Source organism: Elephas maximus, chromosome 22 (assembly GCF_024166365.1).
Source record: "Elephas maximus indicus isolate mEleMax1 chromosome 22, mEleMax1 primary haplotype, whole genome shotgun sequence".
NCBI lineage: Eukaryota > Metazoa > Chordata > Mammalia > Proboscidea > Elephantidae > Elephas > Elephas maximus.
Genome location: NC_064840.1, coordinates 31,393,286 through 31,417,532, shown reverse-complemented (window position 1 = coordinate 31,417,532; position 24,247 = coordinate 31,393,286). Strand labels below are relative to the sequence as shown.

Sequence of the window (24,247 nt, the reverse complement as noted above, 5' to 3'; positions counted from 1 at the left end):
TCACAAGATAATGGGAGAAACATGCAAGATGTCATGGGATCCCAGGTGGGGTGCTGGGGGCAGGATCCCAAGTAGCGAGAAGAGCAGGAGCAGAGGAAGGAGAGGCTATGGATGCACAGGATGCACGCTGTTCATCTCCATCTGCCTCTGGTCAAGTTCACGTAGATAACAAATCATGTAGTTGTACCTCCACGTTGCTTTCCTGGTCAACATCAGTGTGTGGAAGAAACCTTCGGCTGGGAAAAGACAGATGCTCTCTCTGCTGATACCAGAGTAGGGCCATCAAGGCCACCTGCTGCCCTACAGCCAAGAAGGGTTAGGGACTGGAACAGAGGGTCCACACTAAATATTTATTTTTCATTTACTTATTTTAAAATACATTTTATTGAGGTGTTACCTAATAAGCGCATAGCTCTACAATATGTATATACGTATGATGCTGGAAGCTAGGCCACCAGTATTTCAAATACCAGCAGGGTCACTGTCATTGATTGAATTATGTCCCCTCCAAAATGTGTGTATCAATTTGCCTGGGTCATGATTCCTAGTGTTGTGTGATTTCCCTACATGTTGTAAATCCTGCCTCTATGAAGTTAATGAGGGAGGATGGGTGGCAGTTGTGTTAGTGAAGCGGGACTCCATCTACAAGATCGGATTGTGTCTTGAGGCAATCTCTTGAGATATATATAAAAGGAAGAAGTGAGCAGACAGACAGGGAGACCTTATACCACCAAGAAAGCAGTGCTAGGAGCAGAGCACGTCCTTTGCACCTGATGTTCCTGCATTGAAATGCTTCCAGACCAAGGGAAGACTAATGAGGAGGACCTTCCTCCAGAGCCAGCAGAGAAAGAAAGCCTTCCCCCGGAGCCAGTGCCCTGAATTCAGACTTTTAGCTTACTGGACTATGAGAGAATAAATTTCTTTGTTAAAGTCATCCACTTGTGGTATTTCTGTTATAGCAGCACTAGATGACTAAGACAGTCGCCTATGGTGGACAGGTTTCTGTGGAGCTTCTAAACTATGACAGACTAGGAAGAAAGGCCTGCCAATCTACTTCCCAAAATTAGCCAATGAAAATCCTACAGGTCCCAACAGAATATTCTCTGTTGCAGTGCTGGAAGTGAGCCCCCTAGGTTAGAAGGCACTCAAAATGCACAGTGGCCACAACAACAGACTTGAGCATACCAGTGATTATGAAGATGGCACAGGACCAGGCATGTTTTGTTCTGTTGTGCATGAACCGGAGCCAACTCAACAGCAACAACAACAATGTAAGTACAACTTGATTGATGCATAAAACACTTCTGGTCCCTAGGAAGCACCCATGCCTCCCTCCCAGTCCGTACCCCACAGAGCTAACCACCATTCTGACTGCTCTCAGCATTCATCAGTTTTGCCTGTTTTCCAGTTCCTTATAAATGGTCTCATACAGTGTGGACTGTTTTCGTCTATTCGACAGCATGTTTGTGTGATTTGACCACTCTACTGCAGGCAGCAGAGGTTGTGTGTTTGCACTGCTGTGTGGTATCCCATTATATGGCCATGCCGTGATTTATTTTTTTGACTACTGATGGATATTTGGGTTGTTGCCAGTCTTGGCTATGACTATGAATCAATCTGCTGTGAACATTTGTCTGAAGGCTTTTTGGTGGACATAAGCACTCACTTCTTTAGGATATGTATCTTGGAGTAAAATTCCTTGGTCATAGGGTAAACATATATTTAGCTTTAGTGAATATGGCCAAACAATTTTCCAAAATGGTTGAACCAATTTATATTCACACCAGCAGTATACAGCCCTCACCAGTCCTTGGTTTTCTTTATATTTTAATTTTAGCCATTCTAACATAATGGCCCATCCTCATGACAAACCAATTATTGTCCCTACTTCCCCAATAAAGGACTAGCTGGGGCCTTGAGAGGTCAAGCCATTTGCCTAAGGTCAAGCCATCAGCAAGTGCATAGAAAAGCTGAGATACGAACTGTGCTTACGACACCCTGGTTTCCTGCTCTGTGCTAGATATGATCAGTTGTCACTCTGTCACCAGCTAAGTCAGCATTTAGGTTGGGATACTTTAGAGCACAATCCCCATGTAATTGATCTCTATTTGTAACTGCATCATTTCATTAACTATCACCTCTTGATTTTGTTCTGGGAGTGCACCCTTATTTGGTCTTATATTCCCTGCCCCATACACTGTGTTGATGGAACCGATTCTTCTTCATTACTTAAGGTATAAATTTTAAGCAAACTACAGCTTTTTGTTTTGTGGTTGTGAAAATAAACACAACAAAACATACACTCATTCAACAATTTTTACTTGTACAGTTCACTAACAATGGGTGCATACTGCACATTGTGTCACCATTCTCATCATCTCTGCCCCGATTGTTTCCCCACCATTAACTTAGACTCCCTGTCCCTTAAAGTTCTCATCCGTGCTTTAGAGTTACTGTTGTTACTTCACTCTCATATAGGTAATTCTTCAACAGGGCGCAATGCTCAAGGCAGACATTCTCTATTAATTGAGCTAAATTTTTACTGGAAACTCTGGTGGCATAGTCGTTAAGTGCTACGGCTGCTAACCAAAAGGTTGGCAGTTTGAATCCACCAGGTACCGCTTGGAAACTCTGTGGGGCAGTTCTACTCTGTCCTCTAGGGTCACTATGAGTCGGAATTGACTCGACGGCAACGGGTTTGGTTTCTTTGGGTTAAATTTTTATTTAGTCTAAAGATGACTTCATGGAATAGTTTTGATTCAAGGTTCAAAGTTGTTTTCAGGCAACAGATTCAGGGGTCCCTCCAGTCTCACTGTGTCCAGTAAGTCTGGTTTCCAATAAAAATTTGAAGTTTCATTCCTCAATTTTTCTCCTTTTTTTTTTTGATCAAGATTCATCTATTGCGTCCCTGAACAAAACGTTCAGTTCAAACTACATGTTTTTAAACAAATAGCAAGTTACTTGAACCAGCAACCAAGGATTACATTCTCTTCAATGGAAGGCCAGTGGAAAGCCAGCAAGGCAGAAGGTGACATTTACTTGTTTCAGCTGTAAGAGACAGACTCTAGGGTGACCCCCTCTGGTCCCCACCTCCAGGTGTTCAAACCCTTGTGTATTCCCCACCCTTCAGTGTGGGTGAGACCTATGGTTTACTTTTAATCAATACAATATTCAATGGTTATGGGCTATATAAGATTGTATCACCTGTCTGGAGAAGAGGCTTTCCGTTGATGACTTTGATGAGCTAAATGTCCCTGTCAGCAACTGAGCATAGCTTCTAGTTCCAGAGGGCAGCCTCTAGCCAACAGCCAGCAAGAATCAGAGACCCCCAATCCAACAGGACACTGAAAAAAACACTCTAAACCGATTGCCATCGACTCATCATGGCAACCCCACATGTCACAGAGTAGAACTGCTCCATAACGTTTTCTTGGCTGTGATCTTTGTAGAAGTAGTTCGTAAGGCCTTTCTCTACTGTAGAGCCACTGGGTAGGTTTGAACCGTCAACTTTCAGGTTAGTAGTTGAGCACAAACCCTTTTGCCAAGGAATTAAATTTTGCCGATACTCACATGAACTTGGAAGTGGATTTTTTACCAGTTGAGCCTCAGGGGAGACCGCAGCCCTGGTCAACATGTTTGCAGCCTGTGAGATCCTGAGCAGAGGACCCTTGTTATGGATTGAATTGTGTCCCCCCTCACCCCCCAAAAGAATATGGAAGTCCTAAATCCTGTACCTGTAAATATGCGCCTGTTTGGAAATATGAGTTTTTTTTGTTATGGTAGTGAGGCCATACTAGAGGAGGGTGGGTCCCAAACCTAACCAATTCTGAATGGTGTCTTATAAAAAAGCAGAATAGATGCACACACACACAGGAGTGGGACGAGGGGACAGGTGCCAAGGAACAATCAGGGTTACAGACAAGGAAAGACCTTCCCTTAGACCTGATGCCATGTGAGACAATAAATTCTTCTCCTTTACAGCCACCCACTTGTGGCTTTTATGGCAGCCCTGGGTAACTAAAACAACTCTTGCAAGCTATACCCAGGCTCCTGACCCACAGAAACTTTGAAATCATATATGTGTGTTGTTTTAAGCCACTAGCTTTGTGGTAATATTGCTACATAGTAATAGATAACTAATACAAAAGCCATATCTCTGCATGGCTCTGCAGAAAGTAATCAAGAGAGTTGATGTGATCAGCCAAGCTTAAGCACTAGTAGTAGACAACCAGGTCCCTGGGTGGCTCAAACGGTTTACACTCAGCTGGTAACTGAAAGCTAGGCTGTTTGCACCCACCTAGCAGCACCATGGAAGAAAGGCCTGGAGATCTGCTTCAATAAAGATTACAGCCAAGAAAACCCAATGGAGCAGTTCTACTCTGTAACGCATGGGGTTACCATGAGTTGAAATTGACTTGAAGGCACATGACAACAACAACAATAGATGACTATACCTTTCCAGATGGGAGAAAATTCCCTGAGGAGATGCTTAAGTCATGCTATCACTATGACCAGCAGAAGAAGGCTCATCGTGCCAAACATCCCATGACGTCTGAACTGTACTTCCAGAGTCTTGGTAGGTCTTGGGAAATCACGTTCTGTCTTGCACATTTGTTGGGCTCCTAGTATGATCAGAAGAGTCACAAAAGCTCCCAAGAGAGCTGTTCGTTGTAGCAATGTTTCTTGAGCAAAGGCTCAGTTGGAAGAATTTCCTAATCACACACTTGGTGTCCACGTGGCAAGTGGATCGATGGCGTCGCAAAGATGGGGAGGCACAGGGGAGAGGTCAGGTGCTGTCAAATGCAGCCCTGGCACCTGGGCCCTGTGATGACTCAGGAGAACCTTTGTCCAGGGCCCATGGGCCCGACAAGTCACCGTTTGCATGTGGCATCTATTTGCAAAGCACACACTGATCCCCAGCACTTCCGAGGTGGTGGCAAAACAGACGTTTCTTTCAAGGCCTCAAGGGTGGTGACCCTTTTGCCTGACACTGCTCATCATTCCTGTTTGTTTAGAAATAAAGGCCTGTGTGGACAGAGCTATCATTTGTTTGTTTCTTCTCATCTCTATTTAAAGCAGTTTATAAGGAAAGTCTTCCAGAAAAGTCCAGCCTCCCCTGTTTTTTGGACTCTGCTAAAGGGACGAGAAAGTCATTACCATCGAGTAGCCAGAATTCTTGTTCTCAAGGCCAATTAGATCATATCACTTCCTTGTTATACACCCTTTTGTGACTCCCTATTGCTTTTGCGGCAAAGATTCCACTCTTGTGTGGCCTCCCAGGCCTGGTAGGCTCTGGCCCCTGCCTCTTCTCAGGCCTGGTCTCACATTGCATCCCCTTGCTCTTTGTCTCTGTTCTTTCCCCTCTCAGGGCCTTTGCCCAGGCTCTGCGCTTCACGTGGCAGCTATCTCCCTCCCCCTTCTGCTCATCCTTCCAGTCTCAGCGATAATGTTGCCTCCTCAGGGAAGCCCTCCTGGGCTCACAAATGACTATGAGGCCCCGTGTAATAGGCACTCTCAGGCAATCTATATCCTTTTGGCACATAAAACAAAACAAAACAAACAAGAAAACCCAACTCATTGCTGTCAAGTCGATTCCAACTCTTAGCGACCCTACAGGACAGAATAGAACTGCCCCATAGGGTTTCCAAGGAGCAGCTGGTAGATTGAATGGCCAATCTCTTGGTTAGTAGCCAAGCTCTTAACCACTGTGCCACCAGGGCTTCTTTTGGCACATAACCCAAACCCAGTGCTAGCACATTATTTAATTTTAATTAAATAATCAACTTGCTGGTGAAGTCTCCCCTGCTAGAATGTTATTCTGGGAAGACAGGGGATATCTAGTTTGTTCCCTCAAGCACAGCCACCACCTGCCTATCAGTGAAGGGTTACGTGTTGCTATGATGCTGAACAAATTTCAGCCCAGGTTCCAGAATAAAACAGACTAGGAAGAAAGACCTGGCGATCTACTTCAGAAAATTAGCCAGTGAAAAACCTACGGATCACGAATGGAACGCTGTCTGATTTGAAACAGATCATGGGGATGGCACAGACCAGGTAGCATTTTGTCCCATTGTACATGGGGTCATCCTGAGCTGGGGGCCGTCCAAGGGCATCTGACAACCACCACCTTACCCCTACTGTCATCACAGTGGCTTATGCAAAGTAGGCCCCCAACAAATATTTGTTCAATAAATGATTGATGGAGTGAATCTCTGAATGAATGAATGAATGGAGGTCAATGCAAGTTTTTCAATCTGAGACCTCACCTAGCCACCAAGATGGACTGGATGGAGAACCTTCCTCTTCCTTAGATAATTATCCCTTTAGCTTTTGGGTTTATGGTGGCTGGATTATGGTTCTCTTCAAGGGACTGCTGTCTGGTCTCTAGAGGACAGGTTTGGTGATGATGACAGGCTTCATGGAAGCTCATAGGCCAGCAAAACAGAGGGTGACATTTGTCCCTTTCAGTGACAAGAAGGAGAGTACCTCTGCCACTTCTGGGCTGGGGTAGTTCTAATCCCCAATTAAGTGTAGCTGCTTCAAAACTGGCCCTGAGAACTGATTCTCTGAAGGAGAGAATTCTAGACTTGAGAGTGGCCAGGATTCCAGGACTTTTTGTGGTCTCCTGCCAACTGCCTGTCTGGAAACTGTTATGTACAGCAGATGCCCTGGAACATCTAGAGGTGCACGTGGGCAGGTTGACAGCCATGTGACAGTGACGTGGACTTCACTCATCCAAGGAGTCCTACTGAGCCCTTACCATGTGCCAGGTACTCTGCATCCCTTATTGTCTCATTCAGTCCTCACAATAATCCTTGAAACAGTTAATTACCCACATGTTACAGAGTAGATAATGGGGGCTAGGAGAGGGGAAGTCATTTCGTCTAAGATCATCCCCGGGGTATTAGAAGTAAGATTCATATTGAGGTCTTCCTTAATTTGATGCCCTTGATCTTTCTGCTCAGTTATACCACAGCCCCTGAAGTCACTCCAAGTCCAATGAAGTCAGCCTGAAAGATTTTTGGGGTTAAGGAAAAAAATCTGTTGCCCTTAACACATCACACATGTACACAAAAAACAAACAAACCTGACGTACAAAATTTTTTTTAAGAAGGGCAAAGCCTACTATTTTATAATCAAGCACATGATTTAAAATTCAGACACTTCTGGGAGAGTTAATCTACTGATGAAATCATACTAAAGTGTAAATGGTTGATAGATATTTTATAAGAGGAGCTTTTTTATTAAGGAGCCATGAACAAAGGGCATGGAGAAGAAGAGATGAATGCTTCTGCCTGAAGGGCTGAAGGGGGCAGGGGAGGTGGGAGGAAGGGGAGAGGAACAGAGAAAGGAGAAAAGGGTTTAAGAAAGGGGAGGGAGTCCCTGGAGAGAATCCTTGATAGCTTTGCATTATTGTTTGGAGGTGGCTAAGTAGCATTCCACCCTAGAAAGATGCCAGGGATGATATTTGAAAGGAGACCTGAATGGTGAGAAGCCAAGCAAAGATCTTGGAGGAGAGTGTTCCAGGCAAAGAGAAGAGACAGGACAAAGACCTGGATTTGGAATCACCTTGGCCCACAGGTGTTGAACTTAGTGAGTAGAGTTGAGAGTCATAGGAGGTGAGGTTGGAATTAGCATTTTATGGGATTTTAGAGCTTACCGTATGTTAATGTGTGCTGTGTTATCTTGTTTGACCCAGTAACCCTATAATGCAGGAGCACATTTGGACTACAGGGGTCAAGGGTGTAAGCTCTGGGTTCAGACTTGTTGTTAGGTTCCGACTCCTAGCGACCCTATATGACAGTAGAACTGCCCCATAGGGTTTTCTAGGCTGTAATCTTTATGGGAGCAGATTGCCAGGTCTTTTCTCCCATGGAGAAACTGGGTGACTTCAAACTGCCAACCTCTTTGTTAGCTGCTGAGCACTTAACCATTTGTACCACGAGGGCTCCTCCTGGGTTCTGATACCTGGGTTCAAATCCTATGAAGGTAGTCATTGTATGATCTTTCACAAGTGACTTGACGTTTTTCACACTTTTAAAACAAGGCCAACCGTCTCCATCATAGGGGCTTGGGGAAGAATTAATGAGACAGCCATAAAAACCCACCCACTGCCGTCAGTCTGTACTTAATAAGTGTTAAAAAAAAAAAAAAAAAGCTATTATTATTACTATTTATACAGCAAAATGGCTTAGTGGGAAGAGCATTTCAGTGAGGCTGTAGACATCCTGGAATTGATTCTGTGTCTTCGCAGGTGAGTGATTCTTTTTTAGTGCCTGCCCCATCGATGACAATAAATATTTGTTGAATGAATGAATGAAAGCGTGACCTAACGTGGCAGGCCAGGGGCAGAAACAGAAGGGAGAGCACAAAGGTGAAGGCAGAGGAAAAACCAAAACCAAACCCAGTGCCTTCAAGTCCATTCCGACTCATAGCGACCCTATAGGACAGAATAAAACTGCCCCATAGAGTTTCCAAAGAGCACCTGGTGGATTCGAACTGCCAACCGTTTGGTTAGCAGCCATAGCACTTAACCACTATGCCACCAGGGTTTCCTGAAGGCAGAGGAGTCTGAAGGTAATTTCTTTGGCAATGGAGACCTATGGAAGGTTTTTGAGCAGGAGGGTGTTTTAACTGTCACGCTTTAGGAAAATTTTGGGGCAGGAGGGTGTCAGATGGATTGAAGGAGGAGGGAGGGTTTGGAAGCAGGACAAGTAGTTGGCATGCCGTGGGCACCTGCCAGGTGAGGAGGAAGAGAGACCTGTTCTGGGGCAGCAGGGAGAAAGAAAGGAGGGCTTCCTTCTTCCTTTTGTACCCACTGCTGTGTGTGCCTCCGAATTACCCTGGATGACATCCTCTATTTTAATTGTGGTGAAAATATACATAGCAACATATGCCAACTCAACAATTTCTACATGTACAATTCAGTGACCGTGATACATTCTTCAAGTTGTGCAACCATTCTTGCTATCTTTTTCCAAATCGTTCCATCACCATTAACATCAATTCAGCGCCGCCTAAGCAAAAACTACCCCCTACCCTTGGTAACCACTCATAAGCTTTGGTTTCTGTATATTTGCTTATTTTGCCTAAGTGAGATCATACAGTATTTGACCCTTTGAGACTGACTTATTTCACTCAGCGTGTTTTCAAGGTTCCTCCACATTCTGACATGCATCAGGACTAGCATTCCATTGAGTGTACATGCCACACTTTGTTTCTGTTGATGGGCATTTAGGTTATTTCTACCTTGTGGCTATCGTGAAAAGTGCCACAATGAACACTGGGGTACAGGTATCTGCTTGCATTTCTGCCTTCACTTCTTCTGGGTATATACCTAGGATTAGGGTTGCTGGGTCCTATGGTAATTCTAAGTTCAATTTTTTAAGGAATCATGAAACTGTTTTTCATGGTGGCTGTACAACCTCACCAACAGTTGTTTTTCATTGTTTGATCATTGCCATTCTAATGGGGTGAGATGGTATCACATCATTGTCCCTCCATTTTTGGACATATCTAGGGAACCTGCGTGTGTGATGTGCCGATGTCCCTACTGCAGCCACCCTCATCCGGGTCTTCTGGGTTGTTACCCTAGACCCCTGTACGGTCTCCCCTTATTCACTTGCCACCCTACCAGTCCTGTACCCCCAGCCAGAAGTGTCTTATATGAAGGCCCATCAGATCTTCTCACTCTGCTCTTTGAAACTTTGAACTGGCTACCTGCTGCCCCAAGGAAAGCCTCAACTCCCCACCGTGGTTCTCAGGCCCTGTGGAATCTGTTGGCCACTCCAACCTCATCTCTCCCTCTTCTCTTTTCTCTGGAGGCTGCCAATTTGGGTTCAGCTGCTTTAACCCATCTCTAATCTAGAACCTTCCTAAGTGATGCCTATCTGAACAACTTCAGGGCCTGAACTGAAGGTCCCAGGTTGACCCAGAGCAGGGCTTCTCACACTTCCAGGCACCCTGGAGTGGCGGGGGTGGCTTGGCACAATGCACATTCTGCTTCAGTAGGCCTGGGGTGAGGCGGTAGGATTCTGACAGTTCCATCAACTAGCATCTAGGCCTTGCTTGGGGTCTTGTAAAAAATGCATGATTTCAAGCCCCCACTGGACTTCAGAATATGAGTCTGTGCTTTTTTCACAGGAACATCTGGCAGTGGTGGTCCAGAGCACATTTTAAGAGCCTGTGACAACCTTCCAGGTGGCTCCCTGGGATCCTTGGGGATCAGGGTGATGCCAGGACTAGCCCAGGCATCATAATTTTGTTATTGATTCTGACCTGCTTTGAGTTGACACCCATGAGCTCTGACAGAATGGGACCAGTTGGGGAGCTATTACAGCTACCGGGAGGGAAGCAGCAGAACTAGCTGAGAAGAGAGGAGGACACAGGCTCCTGGATTCATTACATGCCTGTGGCCACTGGCCCATGTTGTTGTTACTGGGTGCCATCAAGTCAGTTCCTCCCGTAGCGACCCCATGTGACAAAGAAGAACTGCCCCAAAGGCTTTCCTTGGCTATAATCTTTATGGAAGCAGATTGCCAGATCTTTCAGATGCTGAATGGGTTCCAACTGCCAACCTTTTGATTAGTAATTGACTGCTTAACCATTGCTCCACCAGGGCTCCTAATGAATGTGTACGTATAAGGCATGACATAGGAGCCCCATGGGACTTTTCTTAGCTGACTGAGCTTTGTGGAGGCCTTTTTTGGGTTGGTCTTGATATAACTTCCCAACTGAAGGGCACGTGCCCTTCCAGACAGAAGTGGCTCTTGGAGGAAATGCCACTACGTTAAAGGTCAGAGGTAACTTTGCAATGTAGAAAAGTTCCTGGTCTTTTGCAACTGACGTAATAGCCATTGTTCTGTGATCTGGAAATCAGCTACATTCACCCTTCTTTGCATTACTGCGACGTGCAATACTGTGAGATAAGATAGGTTAGAATTCCCATGTCCAGTCTCATGGAAAGTCCAGGGCCTGCCCTGAGATCTGAGGGTCCCAGAAAGCTGACTTTCTTATTTTCATCATTGGTCTGGGTTTCCAGCCTCTGCTGACTTCTTGCTCTGTCCTTTTTACAGCCGATCCTTCATCTCCATCCTGGTGTTTATCCCAGTGTGGGCCATGGTCCCCTACTACCACCTTCCCAGCAGCCAGCCATCGAAGCACCGATGGATCAAGCCATGAAGTTGTAAGGTTCCCCAGGGAGGCATGGCATTGCTGAACAGTACAGCAAACTTAAAATGGCACAGAAGAGATGTCCTGTTCTTCCTATCTCTAAATGACCTCCAGAGAACCAGACCACTTCCAGGGGTTTCTACTGGTCCCCCATCCCCTGCAGTCCCTGCTCTCTCTTACTGTTATGAATTAAATTGTGTCCCTCCAAAATGTATTGGAATTCTAACCCCTATACCTGTGGATGTAATCCTGTTTGGAAATAGTGTTTTCTTTGTTTTGTTCGTTAGGTCATACCAAGTAGGGCAGGTTTGAAATCTAATCACTTCTAAGTTAGAAAAAGACCAGAATAAACACAGAGATATACACATGGGGGAAGACAGATGCCATGCAAAGATCACCAAGGAACCAAGGAACGCCCAGGGCTATTGACAAGGAAGGAATTGACAAGCCGAGACCCTGATTTGGGCTTTCACCCTCCAGAACTGTGAGAAAATGAGTTCCTGTTCTTTAAAGCCACCCACTTGTATTTCTGTTACAGCAGCACTAGGTAACTAAGACACTCTCTCCTTCCTCTCCAAGTCCTTCTACTAGGCAGAGCAATTTAGCTCACTCCAACCCCAGGCCCAAAGCTCCCAGACTTACCTTTGTATACCCCAAGCACATCAAGGTTCTTAGCTGCTGGAGAGGCCTTCTAGGCCATTAGTGGCACCAAGGACGGGCAGAAACCTGGCTATGAGGGCTCATCCTTAAACAGGATACCTCCTCTTTAGTCGGGCACTTGTATTATATTTATATTGCTTCCCAGTAGAAGGCTGAGTCTTGGAGGCAAACAGTCTAGTCTTTTATGTCACCCATTCATTCTTTCATCCACCTACCCATTGATTCATTCGTTTACTTATCCATTTATTTATTCGTTCACTTATCCATTTAACACATATTTCTTGAGCGAGGTCTCTGCTCAGGTGCTGGGCGAACAAACACAGATGTACTTGTTTTCAGAAACGTGCTGATGGTCTGCTCGCCTCACCTGTGGATTGTATTACTAACACTCTATTTCCTGATTCGAAGAAATCCAAATTTCCAAAATGTTATTAAGGGATTTGAGTACTCGTCACCTTACAAAGGGATTCACTGCCAGATTAAGGAAAGCCGGAGAATTTTAGAATTTGATGGGACCTCAGGGACCGTTTCATTCAATCCCTTTATTAGGCAGCTGTATAAACTAAGATTCAAACTACTTAAGAGACTTGCTTGCAGTTATTCAGCAAAGGGCAGAGACAGGGGGCACATCCAGCACTCTAGGACAGGTCTCTTCTCATCATACCTTGCTATCTCTCAAAGGACAATGATGATGACTTTGAGGCCAATATTTATTGAGTGCTTTCCATGTGCCAGACACTGTTCTAAGTGCTTTTCATATGTTGCAACACTGTTCTCACAGCAATTCTATGAACACCATTGAGTTGAGGCGCAGAGAGGTTAGGCAACTTGTCTAAGGTCACACCGCTCAGAAGCAGTAGCCCCAGGATTCTAATGCAGGTGATCTGGCTCCTGAGCCCACACTCGAACTACCGTACTCCACTGCCTCTCCCTCTCTTTAGAGAGTGATTCCCTGACCACGAATTCATGTACAAAAACGTGTTTCCATCCACATATTTAAAGGGAGGTACTTCTGTATGGAACATAATTTCAGTGCTATAAAAACTGAAGTTTGGTGCCATACCTTTGGGTACATCTTTTAAAGTATTTAGTTGCTATGTTGTTAAGTTAGGTGGTGTCAAGTTGATTCTGACTCATGGTGATTCCATGTGACAGAGTAGAACGGTCCCATAGGGTTTTCTAGGCTGTAATTTTTTTTAATCTTTATAGGAGCCACCGGGTGGGTTCTAACCGCCAAGATTTTGGTTAGCAGCTGAATGTTTAACTGTTGCGCCACTAGGGCTCCTTAGTTGCTATGTACATAGATGCAATTTAAAGTTTGCACAGCTTTGCTGGTAAAGTAGCATGAAAGCAGTTTATAAGATGTACATGACAATGAGCAGAATTTTGATCTAAGTTAGAGGTAAAATGGGACCATGGCCCAGCACGCGAGAAATACCTGCAAAAGACTTTCCAGAGTGAAATGTTTGAAAATAAACACCCTGAAACCCCAGCTGTGTACAGTTTTCTTGAGAAGTAACTATATTTAGAGGACTACTTATAAAAAATCAAGTCTCTCTTACCAGAGATTGATGTAAATGGTATGACAGAGATGAATAAAATCAGGCCTGTCAACATCCCCTGTTCTCAAAAATCTTCTCTCTGGAGTGTTAGAGTTGATTTTTACATTGGTGATTGATTAATTTCCCAGGATTGCATTTTCTCCTCAGCTTTTGTAGTCCAGAGATTTTCATTGTGAGTAGGAAGTGCTAATAGAGCCCAGAATCTAAAAAAAAAAGACCAGTTCCCTAGTTAGTTTTTCCTTTGAAGCTTTTATCCAAAGTAACTCTGGAGAGTCTAAACATCAATGCATCCACCTCAGCAAACCCCCCCCCCTTAATAATAAAAAGTCACAGAAAAGAGAGAAAAAAAGAACACTGTGAACCCTGAAGAAACTCTAGAGTTTTATCTATTATCACAAGGTGCGTGAGCCCAAAGTCATTTAAGCCAGTTTGGGGGGTGGGGGTGTAATTATTTGCAAGGGAACATTATTGGTTCAGTACAAAATGGGTTGCTATTTGTTTTCGCTGTTCGTTGTAATGATTACAGGCTGGCGATAGCGTTTAGCAACAGGATCCAGCAGGTCAGTTATGACAACTTCATCACTGTCATTAATGCCTTTTGTTTGCTGTGAACACAAAAAGCTGTTCAGTATGAAGAGTCAACGGAAACAGAGAGGAGGAGGGTGGAGAAAGTGAGGAAGGAGAGAGCCTGAACCCAAAGTTCACAAACTATTAATATCAAGAAAAATACCCTTGGGTAATTCAGTCAGCTGACTTCAAGGCTGGAAGGGCCTCAATTCGGGGACCACATTTTAGACTCCCTGTTCTTCCTACTAAAAGAGTAACTGCCTTTGTTTATAAATGCTCATCGTTTTTGCCAATTCTGGTTTCTAGAAATGCCCTAGGGAGATGATATTTTTGGTAAGGGGTCTTTCTGCTTTAAGTGTAATGACTGTGAATACATAGTGCCAGTATCTTCTCTAGCTTGCTAGGGTAAAATGAAGTCAAATAAATAGGGGAAGGGCAGTGACCTTTGTTGAGGATCTACTTGGTGCTAGGCACAAGGCTGGAGATTTTATGGTCATATTATCTCCTCCATCCTCTCGACAACCCTGGCCTCATTCCCACTTTGCCAACAAGGACAATAAAGCACCGAGAGGTAAAACCTGCCTCTAAGATCACCCGGCTAGTCATAGCAAAGCGGAGATCTGAATTCAGGTGTGTCTTGTTCCAAACTTACTACATCATGCTGCCAAAAAAAAAAAGAACAGAAAATGTATTTTTTTAATTAAAATCGAAGTACTAATAATACCCGTTGCCATCGAGTCGATTCCAACAAACAGCCACCCCATAGGACAGAGTAGAACTGCCCCATAGAGTTTCCAAGGAGCGCCTGGTGGAGTCAAACTGCCAGCCTTTTGGTTAACAGCCATAGCTCTTAACCACTAAGCCACCAGGGTTTCCACTAAAATCAAAGAGGCGAGGTTAAAAAAAATTCCAATATTTGGAAAACCAGGGGAATGTAGGAAGATGCATGCATTTATTTGATGATCTGATCATGTGACAGCAACAGTTCTAAAAAGACAATGAAAGAACTTGCATTAATTAAATCATAGTATTGTTATACTTTTGGGGGGAACTTATTCTTCTTTCTGGGGTGACCCTTGACAAGCCATTCTGTGTTCCTGTTTTTAGGCCAAAAAAAAAAAAAAAGTGAGCGAAAGATGGAAATTTGATATTTGGTTGCTATGTCTTGTCTCCTTAATGTATTTTGTGCTTGCTAGTCATTTTTGCTGCCTTGCCAAGCTCCTTCAACTCACGTTTCTACTTCTTACACCCTTTTCTGGACAACTTTATGCAAATTGTGCCTTGGATCTTGAGAAATGTCTGGTAAAACTGGCCAGTTGTGATGACAGGCATAGATAAAGAAACAGGAGAGAGCAAGGGAGAATGAGAGAACAAAAGAGAGCAGGGTTCTTGTGATGATGGAATCAGACTGCTTCTGCTATGACATTATATGAAATGTCCAACATTTGGCCTTAACAATTTTGCTTTCCTGTTGGACTCCGTCAACCCTGTAAGCCACTGACAGAACATTTACTCAATTCCCAATGTGACCCAAGCCGATGAATTAAAGGGATTTTGTTTTGTTTATTTAATTCTCAGCTCAGGTCTTCCTAGGCTCCTTGGGTGACCCTGAACACCACTCAGCTGGAGTGCCACCTGGATTCTGAAGGTGGACTTGTGTGCAGTCTTGTGGGAAAAGAAGAAGCCAATGAAAATACCAGGTGGGAGTGGGGAGTAGGGACCAAAGAAACCAAGTCTGAGCATCAGGAAGCTGGAAATTCCCTCATGTCTTGGCCTTGGCCCTATTTTTCCACTTCCCTAAATCACCCTTGTGGTGGTTGCACGTAGTAGGTGCTTCCTAGTTAGAGACCTAATTTAGGTTTCTAAAAGTAATGGTAAAACCACTAAAAAAAACAAAAAAACCCACTAGGCCAGAATATTTTAGTTCTCCTCAACGACCATTTTAACACAAACTAAAAGCTCTCAGATGAGTAAAAAAGTGGAGACCCCCTGGGTACACCTCCGGGGGAGAGCTCCTAACTCAGGGGCTCCTTATGGGCAGCTCTGCTCTTTGGGCGGGGCTCTCACCCCACTTTGCTCCTCTTATCGTGTGACACACAACTTTCTCCAGCTTTGAGGTTTCTCTTGCCTGAGTTTACAGAGCGATGTGCAGGCAGGGGAACCCCGCCGACTAGGCGCAGTTCAGATGCTGCAGTAACACTGGCTTTAGCATCACCTGACGGTACAGGTGGGGCCCTTGCATTTCTGGGGACACCCCAGGCCACTGTCCAGTTTGAAAACTACGGTATGCGGGGCACGGGGACTTTCCCGCTGTCCCTGAGGTGGTGGGCGCCGAGTATTCCCGGGCAGTCGGGGCTTGCAGGGTCCTGGGGGTGGGGGAGGGCGTGAGTACGCCCGGGACTGCGGCGGGAAGTCCGGAGAACCATCGAGGAGAAGAGGAAGTCCCTCGAGGCCACTCGGAGGGGAAGGCGGGAAGGGGACCCCAGGGGCTTGGTCAGGAGGCTAGGGTAGGCGGGCCTGCGGGTCTGCCCGGGCGCCGAGGGGCATACGTGCGGTTGGCGCGCGCTCCCCAGCGACTCCTCGCGGAAGTGGAGGGGGGGGCGGCGCGTGCGCGGAGCCGCGGGGGCGCGCGGCAGGGGGCGAGGGGCGGGGCGGCGGCGGCGCGAGGCGGCGGCGCGCGCGGGGCGCTGAAGCGCGCGTGGGGCTACGGCGCGCGCGCGCGGGAGCGCGCGGGGGCCGGGCGCGCGCGGGGGGGCTGCCCCGGGGCGGCCCCCCCACGTCGGGGCGCGGCGGGCGGCGGCGGCGGAGCGTGTCCCGTCCCCGTCCCCGTCCCCGTCCCCGTCCCGAGGAGCTGCCGCCGCCGCCGCCGCCGCTCGCCAACATGGCGGACCTGGAGGCCGTGCTGGCCGATGTCAGCTACCTGATGGCGATGGAGAAGAGCAAGGCGACGCCGGCCGCCCGCGCCAGCAAGAAGATCGTCCTGCCCGAGCCCAGGTACCGTCTCCCCGGCCCGCCCCCCACCCCCGCGCCGCTGCCCCCAGCGCCGCCAGCGACCCCCTGCGTCCGGGAGGGTCGACGCTCCGCCGCCGCTGGCTCCTGGCCCGCGAAGTGCGAGCGGGGCAGCGGGCTGGCCTCGGCTTTCCGGTCCCCGCAAATGGGGGCATCGAGGGCTGCTGGGGGAACTCAGGGAGAGAGCGCCCCGAAGTGCCCAGCGCGGCGGCTGACGCGCTGCGACGGCCCGGGCAGGGACTGGTGAGGATGTGGCTGCGACTTCGCTGGACCAGCTCCATCCCTGTCGCCCACTCCAGCCCAGCCCCGTCGCCTCCTCCTGCCCCACTGTCCTCTTGGCCCCTCCTGCCCCTTCCACCCCTGTGTTGCCTCCACCCCATCACTGTCTCAGTCCAGCCTCATCCCTGTGGTACTCTCTGCCCCGTCCCTGTCAGCCCTCCTGCCTCATCCCCGCCTCCCATCCAGCGCCATCCCTGTGGTCCCCTCTAGCCCCATCCTTGTCATCCTTCCTGCTCTTTTGCTGTTCCTCATCCCTGTCTTTTCCTACAGCTCCATCCTGATCATTCCTTCCCAGGTTCCTGCCGTCCCCCTTTTCAACTCCATTCTCCCCTCAGCTCCCTCTCGGCTCCTTAGCAGTGGAGTGCAGGCTTGTTGCTTTTTGTCCCAGATACTTAAACCCCTGTTTTCAGCGGTTGCTCCTCTTGAGTCCCTTTAGTCCAAGTCAGCTTCCAAGGCTCCTTGCCTCTTTTGTGCCTCAGGCAGTAAACAGTGGATTCGGACCCATCGAATTTTATTTTTGCTGCTGTCACCTGAGCTGCTTTTTCTGCAACTTGCAGGTCTACTGGTGGCACTTTATTAAGAGGCTGAAATGGGATTCATTTAAGAAAGCACATTGAAAGAGCGATTCCAGACAAGAATGTGTTGTTAAATTACTAAAGAGGGGCTCAGTGAAATGGGGGGGGGGGTGTGTGTGCGGTGCTTGGTGAGGTCCCTAACAAGTTGTAATTTTATCTCAAATGATTTATCATTGTAGAGGTTGCCTCGTGATATTACATCATAAAATACTATCGTCTCATTTGTACCACTCCAGAAGAGAATGTTCTTGATGTTAATAGTGAGTTTCAAATTATATCTGAACTCAGTAGTGGTGGAGGTTTTTTTTTTTCCCCCAGCTTCTTCCCTAACTAACACCATCAGTAGTTGTACAGCACATGTAGAGACACGGCTCCTCAACTCTAAATAGCTCTCGTGTGGAACTGATGAGAAAAAAGAGGCATCTTCTTTATTGTGAATTTGAAACTGTGCAACTATATAAAATATCAGAACCTAAACCAAAGCGATTCCCAGTTTTTAAAACTATCAGTTCTTCAAGCATGGTACACCCAAGATTACTTAAATGTTACCCTGACATAAGAGGGAAAAAATAAAAACTTCCTTTTGATGCTAAGTGATTTGCAGGTTATTTTTCCAAGTCAACTCAGGAGCTCTGTGATGTAGAAAATATCAGCCCCTTTGAGTTATTTGTAGGGAAAAGCTAACCGGTGTAAATGAAGACATGCTTGCTCTTGGTATTTTTGGCCCACACGTCTTGTTGGTTTTGCAGGGCATGCCCTTTGATAAGCAATGCCAAGCAGTGAAAAGCAGGAAGAGGGCAAACCTTTTGGGAGTGTTGTGAAATTGACATTCCTATTTCAGAATGTGACATATCTTCAGTGAACTGAAGATCAGTGCTTTAAAAAAAATTCTGCCAAGTGGGAAACTGAGTAAAACGAGAACCCCCAATCAAACCTGAATTCCATTAAAGAGCCAGACCTGTGCATTTCTATCGATGTGGCATAAAATGCATAATTTTCTTTTTCTCCTGCCTTTCTTACTCCCCGCTCCAAGGGCAGGGAGCCCGAACTATGTAAAGTTTCTATGTGTATAATCAACAAATCTCAACACTGGACAGGTTTTTTTTTTTTCCCCAAGTGGGGGGTATATAATATTAGTAAAATTAGGAACTTGTGTTCATTTTTTTTCTTGGTGTTTTGAACTGACTGTGACTTCTGCTTTTTGAGTGTCCCTCTTAAGAACATACTTCTATGCTTAGAATGTTCACTTCCTTGTATGAATGCCTGTTTTTCTGTGGCATTCTCTGGTAATGCTTTCTTTGATGGCAGAATTAGTGACAGCGAGCATATTGAGCCTCTTTCTGATGATGTTTTAGAATTGAGAAATACCAACAGGAGAGTCATTTTAGGCAACAGCTCTTTCGTTGTTAATTCTGTTGCTATTTTTTAAATAGACTTTTGAATTAGGCCATTGGAAAACCTCCTCAAGGAATTCTGATTTGTTTTGTGTTTATCTCTACTGCTTTGACTTGGATTTTGTAATAGAACCATTTGCATAGTAATAGTCACTTATTGTGTTGTGTCAGGTTTCAGTTACATTGAGATTATCAGGTAAAGACATCTTGCAAAGTTTTCTCTACCGCTGGATGGCAGTGAGTAGTCCACCTGCTTGGTTTTTGGCAGATGGGGTTGGCACTGGGAGCTCTTCAGATCCAGTGAGAAAGTTAATTTCTTGTTAAAATGCCTCCGCTTAATGGCTGGTATGATTTCACTGTGCTAATAAAAGATACTGGTAAAACGTTTTCTGGTAAGAGTTTTTATCTCAGCCTCGTTTTGGAGTGAGCTTTGTGATCGACTGTCTTTGGTATTCCCGAAAAAGTCACTGGGACCTGTAATTTTAGTATCTAAATTGGTGTATCCCTAACCAATCCCTGTTAATCGATTCCAACTCATGGAGAGCCCATGTGTGCCAGAGTAGGACTGCATTCCATAGGGTTTTTAATGGCTGTGACCTTTTAGAAGTAGATCACCATTCTTTTCTTCCAAGGTGCTTCTGAGTGGATTTGAACTGCCAACCTTTTGGTTATTTGCCAAGTGCTTAACTATTTGTGCCACGCAGGAACTGATAGTTTATCACAGGTGACTTTTTATTTCCAGCTATTTGAAGTCACTGTAGCGGGCTTGACGGGAACTAACCACAACACACTTCTCTGCGCTTCCTTATTTTAGTTACTTTGCTTTTTCCACAGCTTTAAACAGAAATACAGCAGAACTAAACAATATCTAGCTAATCTGACCAGAATGCTCCTTAGAAGCAAGTATGGTGAGACTGCATTTTACATACTTTGGACATGTTGTCAGGAGGGATCAGTCCCTGGAGAAGGACATTATGCTTGGCAAAGTACATGGTCAGTGGAAAAGAGGAAGACCCTCAACGTGGTGGATTGACACAGTAGCTGCAACAGTGAGCTCAAGCATAACAACAATTGTAAGGATGGAGCAGGACCGGGCAGTGTTTTGTTCTGTTGTGCATAGGGTCGCTATGAGTCGGAACCGAGTCAGCGGCACCTAACGACAATAGCAGCGAGCTAATCTAAATGAAACGCTGTGTCTGCAGTCCCCTGCCTATTACGGGAGAGTCTCAGAAAATGGAACATTCTGCCCAGGGGAGATTTTGTTTCTCTGAGATAACAAGAGGCAAACATTTTGTTATGTTGACACATTATTCAATTAATGAACCAATGAGTGTAAATCCTGTCAAAGCTGACTGTTCAAATTATATAGCTGCTTTAGTTTACTGAAACATTTGTTGAGATAATGTAGCTGATAATGGGATCTATTGGGAATAGTAAACTGTGATCCACCAGACTCACCAGGCAGTGCTGGTTAAAACACGAGCGTTCGGATGTGTGTGGCAGTTGCTTTAAGCCGTGTAGACAAGAAATGCTCTGATTTAAGTAGGATCTATTTAATCAGCCAGTGCCTAGAAAGGGTCAAAATCTTATTACGCCTTGGAGTGATCCAGACAGCTTTTATTTTAGGCTTCATTAAGAGGGGACAATGGTGGTTCAGTGGTAGAATTCTTACCTTCCATGTGGGAGACCCAGGTTCAGTTCCTGACCAAGGCACCTTATGCACAGCCACCACCTACCTGTCTGTCACTGGAGGCTTGCGTGTTGCTATGATGCCGAATAGGTTTCAGTGGAGCTTTTAGATTAAGACAGACTAGGAAGAAAGGCCTGGCTATCTACTCCCAAAAGTCAGCCAGTGAAAACCTTATGGATCATAATGGCTCTCTCTGCAACCAGTCCTGGAGATGGTGCAGGGCCAGACAGCATTCCCTTCCATTGTGCATGGGGTCACCATGAGTCAGAGCTGGCTTGATGGGAGCTGACCACAACACTGTTTCACCATTTCAAACGAATGAAATACAGTTGCCTTGAAATCACACTTAGTTGAAAGAGGTTGAGTAACATGAAATCGATCTTTTCCTTGGAGTCTCATTTCTGATTTTGGACATTGAAAATTTTGTATTATCTCTTGCAAAGCCCGTCCTTTCAAAGTATTCACACTATATCATAGGAAGGCCTGAAAAGAAATTTTTAAAGATGCTTTGTCACTTTCTAGTAGCACATTGACAGTCCCTAAGGACACGTAAAAAAAAAAAAAATTTTTTTTTTTTGATACGTTAATTACATTATACCCATTGCCATCCAGTTGATTCTGACTCGTAGTGACCACTGCCCCACCAGGGCTCCTTATTACATTACCAAAAAACCAAACCCATCGCTGTTGAGTTGATTCCGACTCCTAGCGACCCTATAGGACGGAGTAGAACTGCCCCATAGGGTTTCCAGGGAGCAGCTGGTAGATTTGAACTGCTGACCTTTTGGTTAGCAGCTAAGTAAGCTGTTAACCACGGCACCACCAGCGCGCCCCTTATTACAGTATACGGTACATACTTATAGAGCCATTACTCTGAGTTAGGCATGGAGCTCCAGTGATGAACCTGACAACAGCCCCTTCCCTCAGGGGGCATCCAGTCTAGTGAGAAATACACAAAGTTGAGCCAAAGGAAAAAAATGTTTGAAGTGCAAGTATGGACAAGTAGCGTTTGGGTGGCTTTGATGATTGTATTTATAGAGCACATTGGGGGACAGTGGTGGTTCAGTGGTAGAACTCTTACAGGAGACCTGGCTTGATTCCCAGCCAGTGTACTTCACGCCCAGCCACCATCCATGCATCAGTGGAGGCTTCCTTGTTGCTACGATGCTGAACAGGTTTCATGGGGATGGCTTGGAACTGGGCTGTGTTCCGTTCTGTTGTGGATAGAGTTGCCTTAAGTTGGGGGCCCACTCAATAGCAGCTAACAAAAACAACAACAAAGAACATATTATGTTTGACAGTGTTTTACAATAATTTGTTAGTTTTTTTCCTTCAAAGAACTATCTACCTATAATATACATAAACCAAAAAAAAAAAAAAACCAAACCCATTGCCGTCGAGTCCGTTTCTATTCATAGTGACCCTATAGGACAGGGTAGAAGTGCCCCGTAGGATTTCCAAGGCTGTAATCTTTATGAAGCAAAGCACTGTATTTTTCTCCTGTTGAGCGGCTGGTGGGTTCAAACCACTGACCTTTCGGTTAGCAGCCAAGCGTTTAACCACTGTGCCACTAGGGCTCCTTGTAATATATATAGTAATATGGTATTTGCATCTTCCTCTTTGTAAAACTACAACATGTAACTGATCTTAAGAAATGGCGCAGTTTTCTCCTTACTTTTGTGGAAATAGAGTTTATTCACTGATTCCCCTACCTCTAGTCAGTGAGTGATTGGTGGAAAACTTGAAATATTCCTCTCTGTTCAGGTTGTAGGGCGTTCTATGCCTGTATTCTCCTACCTCTTTCCCCTGGCCTAACTTTGAGCTGCAAAGTCAATATATGACTGTCACCAGAGAGTTTCTAGAGCCCTGGTGGCACAGTGGTTAAAAGCTATGGTTGCTAACCAAAAGGTCAGCAGTTCAAATCCACCAGCCGCTTCTTGGAAACCCTATGGAGCAGTACTGTAAGGTCGCTATGGATTGGAATCAACTCCATGGCAACAGGTGGTGGTGGGTACAGAGTTTCTAACTAAAATTTAATATTTCTCTTTTCATGTATTTATGGCCCCTGGTGTAAAATTGCAACAGCCTAATGAATTAAAATTACTCGATGGATTTACTTAGTGCTTTTAAAATATAAAAATGATCATAATTCAAAAGATTAGGTAGGAACCTTAGGGGGCAGTGAGTATATATTAATGGGGGAAGAACAACTAGGAAAAGGAAGGTGAGAATGGTTACACAACTCAAAGAAAGTAATCAGTGTCACTGAATTGTATGTGTAGCAATTGTTGAATTAGTGTATATTTTGCTGGACAACAACAGCAAAATAAATTTTAAAAAATGATCACTGGTTTTATTGATGAGGTATAGCATGACTGTAGATTTCAAATACATGAAAAGCTATGGAATATCCCATGGTTTATTTAACAATTTGTGGCTAGCCAGCTTCCCTTTTAATGTAAAGTAACTAACTTGTATATAGGCCTACCTCCAAGATATTGTGGGTTCGGTTCCAGACCACCTCAATAAAGCAAGTCACACGAATCTTTCAGTTTCCCAGTGCATATAAAAAGTTACATTTACACTATTCTGTAGTCTTTTAAATGTGCAACAGCATTATGTATAAAAAAAGTACATAAACCTTAATAAAAAATATTTTACTGTGAAAAAATGCTGACCATCACCTGAGCCTTCAGTGAGTCATAATCTTTTTGCTGGTCGAGGGTCTTGCCTCTATGTGGCCTGATGGCTGCTGACCGATCAGGGTGGTGGGTGCTGAAGGTTGGGGTGGCTTTGGCAATTTCTTAAAATAAGGCAGTAACGAAGTTTGCCACATTGATTGACTCTTCCTTTCACGGAAGATTTATCTGTAGCATGCGATGCTGTTTGCTAGCATTTTACCCGCAGTAGAGCTTCTTTCAAAATTGAAGTCAGTCCTCTCAAACCCTACCGCTGCCCTGTCAACTAAGTTTATGTAATACTTTACATCCTTTATTGTCATTTCGGCAGTAGATCACAGCTCAGGAAAACACTGTATTTGCTTGTCTCTAAGAAGTAACTCATCACCCATTAATGTTTTCTCATGAGATGGCAACAATCCAGCTGCATCTTCAGGCTGAACTTCTGACTCTGGTTCTCTTGCCGTTTCCACCACATCTGCAGTTACTTCCTCCCCTGAAGTCCTGAATCCCGCAGAGTCATCCATGAGGGCTGGGATCAACTTCTTGCAAATTCCTGTTAAAGTTGATATTTTGACCTCCACCCACGAATCATGAATGGTCTTACTGGCTTTTAGGAGGGTGAATCCTTTCCAGAAGGTTTTCGATTTACTTTGTCCAG

General features: G+C 45.3%; 1 protein-coding gene and 1 long non-coding RNA gene across 3 annotated transcripts in view; one reads left to right on the top strand and one right to left on the bottom strand.

Annotated features, from left to right (window-relative positions):
• LOC126066152 (uncharacterized) overlaps nucleotides 1–16,961 on the bottom strand; it is a 44,719-nt gene extending 27,758 nt beyond the window's left edge. For both annotated transcript variants that reach the window (XR_007515012.1, XR_007515013.1), the window contains exons 1-2: nucleotides 16,882–16,961; nucleotides 13,395–13,597 (exon numbers count right to left, since the gene is read on the bottom strand). This is a non-coding gene — a long non-coding RNA (uncharacterized LOC126066152). The remainder of the gene's footprint in view (nucleotides 1–13,394; nucleotides 13,598–16,881) is intronic.
• Nucleotides 16,749–24,247, top strand: part of GRK3 (G protein-coupled receptor kinase 3) — a 154,768-nt gene continuing 147,269 nt past the window's right edge. Inside the window, exon 1 of the mRNA XM_049867062.1 lies at nucleotides 16,749–16,955. Within this exon, the coding sequence (XP_049723019.1) occupies nucleotides 16,843–16,955 (113 nt within the window). The 5' untranslated portion in view covers nucleotides 16,749–16,842. The remainder of the gene's footprint in view (nucleotides 16,956–24,247) is intronic.